Source organism: Bison bison, unplaced genomic scaffold (genome assembly GCF_000754665.1).
Source record: "Bison bison bison isolate TAMUID 2011002044 unplaced genomic scaffold, Bison_UMD1.0 scf7180017845388, whole genome shotgun sequence".
NCBI classification, from domain to species: Eukaryota; Metazoa; Chordata; class Mammalia; order Artiodactyla; family Bovidae; genus Bison; species Bison bison.
In genome coordinates, this window is record NW_011475961.1 from 16,835 (window position 1) to 20,770 (window position 3,936).

Sequence of the window (3,936 nt, forward strand, 5' to 3'; positions counted from 1 at the left end):
GCATTATTCTGCATGTATGTTCAGCTCTGATGATGTTAAATGTTTGTCTTTATTTGCATCCTCAGGTACTTTCCCAGTTGTATTTCAACACTTTCATAAAATATAATATGGAAACATAATGCATGTCATTATTTTAGCAACAGGAGGTTGAACAAATGCATTTTTTGGCTTATATTTCTAATAAAAAGTAATTTTGATTTAAATTAGCACTATCTTTTTTTTTAGGCCTCCATTCCTTTGAAGGAATTGGAGCAGTTTAACTCAGATATACAAAAATTGCTTGAACCACTGGAGGCTGAAATTCAGCAGGGGGTGAATCTGAAAGAGGAAGACTTCAATAAAGATATGGTAAATTGGTTGTGATAAAAGTGTGAATGAACTATGAATGAAATGAATAAATATTTCAAAGGAAACTAGATAATTCAAGTCTCCAACTAAATTCTCAGAGCATACCTTGTACATTTTGTGATTCTAATGATTTATTACAAATGCAAAGTATTGTTATTGAACTGTTATGAATGCCAAATTACTATGATATGGGCATACAGGAGTACTCATAGATTCTAATAAATCACCCAGCAATGTTTTGTCCATACTCAAAAGACAAAATGTAATGAATGGAAAAAAAAAGTCAAATCAGAAAATAAATTAGAAACTTAATAATAATAATAATAAAAGCACAGACATCAGAGATGGCTGCTATTTTGCTTCAGTCCTATTTTTGGTAATGTAACATTTATTTTGGATAAGGGGCAATTATACATGATATAAACATTGTTTATTAAAACTTAACACAATGTAGTTTTACAAAAACATTTAACAAGTAGTATAGTATATATCTAAAATATGTGTAAATTCATGCTGCTTATTTCATGGGAAAAAAGAAATATAACCATGTGGGCTATTCCCAGACTCATAACTTTCTTCTTATACCCTGATTAATTTCAACATGTCTTTTACGTTTCTCTCTGGCTTGAATATTTCTGCCTCACATTCTTTTTCACTGACTTATTTTTTATCCTTACTCCTCTTCACAATTTCCTTTCCCCTGTCCACAACCATCACCTATATGGCATTATTAACCTTTATATATGTCATGCTAGAGATTTCTCAGACATGTATCAGTGCTAGAGACTTCTCAGACAGTGATTGAAAATGATATCAGAAGGTAAATTATAAGTTGTAGATAATAGGCACATGAAGCAATAGAAGAACCATTTTTACCAATCTTAGTTCTCGTTGGTATCATTTCTGACTTCCTGGAGCTGCCTAACTCAGTACTCCCTATGTATGGGTTTGATGATCTTGCCAACTCAGCTCATGGAAAGAAAGACCAGACAAACCTTTTTCTAAGATACCAAGTTACAACTACCTCTTATTCATGTCAAAGAAGAAACCAGAGGGCACCAAGGTGGAAAAGAATGCTTCTTACCTCTTGGGCTGCTCACCAACTCTGCCCTCTAGCTTTCAGCTGGTGTGGGGAAAGAAGTGCAGTAGGGTTTTTGTTTGTTCATTATTTTTGTCCTCAGTCCCAGGAAATGTTTCAGATTTTTAATGATATATTCTTAAAAGGAAGGTTTTTCAAAGACTATAAACATAAGTGTCTATTACATTATTTCATTAGACAAGTAACTGGCACATCTCAGATGAAAATCTCATTTCTTTAAAAAAATGGAATAGTTTCTCAGTTGTGTGTAGAAGTTAACATATGCATTAGAGATTTAAGTATGCAACATTGAATGCCACGGATGATTATAAACACAAGCATGTCACATTTAAAAATTGTCTCCTTCCCTTAATTCATCAGAGTACCTTGGGTACTATTAAAAAGCAAACCTTCTTGATAGAAAGTATTTATATATTGCATTGAAAGAAAGATAGGAAATAGAAGTGAAACATCCAATGGTTACATATGCTACTCTGTTGGACAAACACTGTTTAAATAATTTTATTTCAAAATAAATAAAAATAATTTTATTAGAGTCTAAAGACCAAACTGCATATTAAAATATTTGAAGTCATTTTTATAATCCATATTTAATATTTACTTAATTGTATTTATTTTAAAATAACATGCATATGTGACTTATTTTTAGAAATTATCTGCAATATTTGACAGCAGTTGAGCACGTTTTTTCCTAAAGCTCTAATATTTGTTCTAGATTTGGTCATTTAGTTTCTGTAAAAGAAAAGAAAGAAAAGTTGCTCAGTCGTGTCTGACTCTTTGCAACCCCACGGACTGTAGCCTACCAGGCTCCTACATCCATGGGATTTTCCAGGCAAGAGTACTGGAGTGGGTTGCCATTTCCTTCTCCAGGGGATCTTCCCAACTCAGGGATTGAACCCAGGTCTCCCGCATTGCAGACAGACGCTTTACCATCTGAGCCACCAGGGAAGCTAGTTTATGTAAAACGGAACTTATTATATATAAATCAGTGTACACTTAAAACAATGCATTTTCACTTAGGAGTGTGTGTTAAATTTTAAAATTTTACAGTCTCACATTCACAGAGCCACATCTATATTCCTCTGTGAAATAACATTATATATAACAAGTTTTGGTTTCTTCTCCAAAGTTGTTTTTTGTTTTAATTTCTAGAAATGCATTAAAAATCAAAGCCCAAAGAATGCTTTCATAACAATTCACTTGTCTGAAATGATGTAGTAAATTGCTCCCCCATCTTTCTTCATACAACTCTAATCACATGTGTCCTTTTGAAATAGGAGGAAACTTCTTTTAAAAGTTAAAGTATAGCATATTAAAAAAGAAACTCTGAGTGCAGTATCTTAGGATAGCATTCCCTGAAAATTTTAAATTGGATTTTTTTGTGTGTGTTTTAATAACATGTTTTATTATCTCTGTTAAAGATGTACAGCTTTTTTTAAACCAAAATGAAGACTGTACTTGTTGTTTTTAATCAGAGTGAAGACAATGAGGGTACTGTAAAAGAATTGTTGCAAAGAGGAGACAACTTACAACAAAGAATCACAGATGAGAGAAAGCGAGAGGAAATAAAGATAAAACAGCAGCTGTTACAGACAAAACATAATGCTCTCAAGGTATTAGAGCTAAAATTATAATATACCTTGCCTGTGTTTTTTTTTCACGTACAGGATAAAATCTATTGTTCATAAATAAAATTTGCTTAAGAATCTTAGTCACCAGAAATACATATTTTTTTTTTCTGTTCAGTGTCTGTGCTTTAACAATTTTGAGTGCTGTCTTTGATTTTGAAAGATGTGTTGCTTAAAAATTTCAAGGTATTTACTTAGACACATTTTTCTGAGTAGTAATCAAAAGATATTAAATGCATCATTCATTGTGTTCATATATTTAATTTTGTAATACAATCTATTTTGTAAGTTATTTTGACATGTGTCTTGAAAAACCTGTTTAACTGTCAGCATAACCAATCTGTATATTTCTGAGGCTTTCTGCTCTTGATATTTTCTTGATTTAATTCAGAGTAGGTTCACTTTTTGGGATAACCTAATATTTGTTTAATAGTTCATTTTTTTCCAGTTAACTTCATTTTGCCTTAAAGAGAGTTATTCTTCGCAACTAACTAAACATTTAGAAGTCTAATTTCATTTGTATAGGAGTCCTCTAAAATAATCTTAATGTCCATGAGAAAGAACCGGTGCTCTCATTTTAACCAACATTAGTATAGAGCTTCAAGTACCCATGTGTCTCATCTGGAATTTCACAGCAAAGACAGAATAGAATATTGGTGTTTATATAATAATATCTAGAAAGTTCTTGAGAAGAGACGGGAGGACATGTGAAAGATTCTGTGAAATAACCTTTTATTTTTTAATGTGCTTTTCAATATTCACTATTTGCATGCATGGCTGATTTTCTAATACTGTTAATTGCTGAGCTTTTCATTGTAAATCACTCTTTTGAGCTATGTAGTTATGAAGGTGGATCCACCT

The 3,936-nt window shown here is 31.9% G+C and overlaps 1 protein-coding gene across 1 annotated transcript in view; it reads left to right on the plus strand.

The window, feature by feature from the left end:
* LOC104984440 (dystrophin-like) overlaps positions 1 to 3,936 on the plus strand; it is a gene marked incomplete at its 5' end in the record, with an annotated part of 84,491 nt that overhangs the window by 16,157 nt on the left and 64,398 nt on the right. Inside the window, 2 exons of the mRNA XM_010834143.1 lie at positions 226 to 348; positions 2,923 to 3,060. Of these exons, the coding sequence (XP_010832445.1) occupies positions 226 to 348; positions 2,923 to 3,060 (261 nt within the window). The remainder of the gene's footprint in view (positions 1 to 225; positions 349 to 2,922; positions 3,061 to 3,936) is intronic.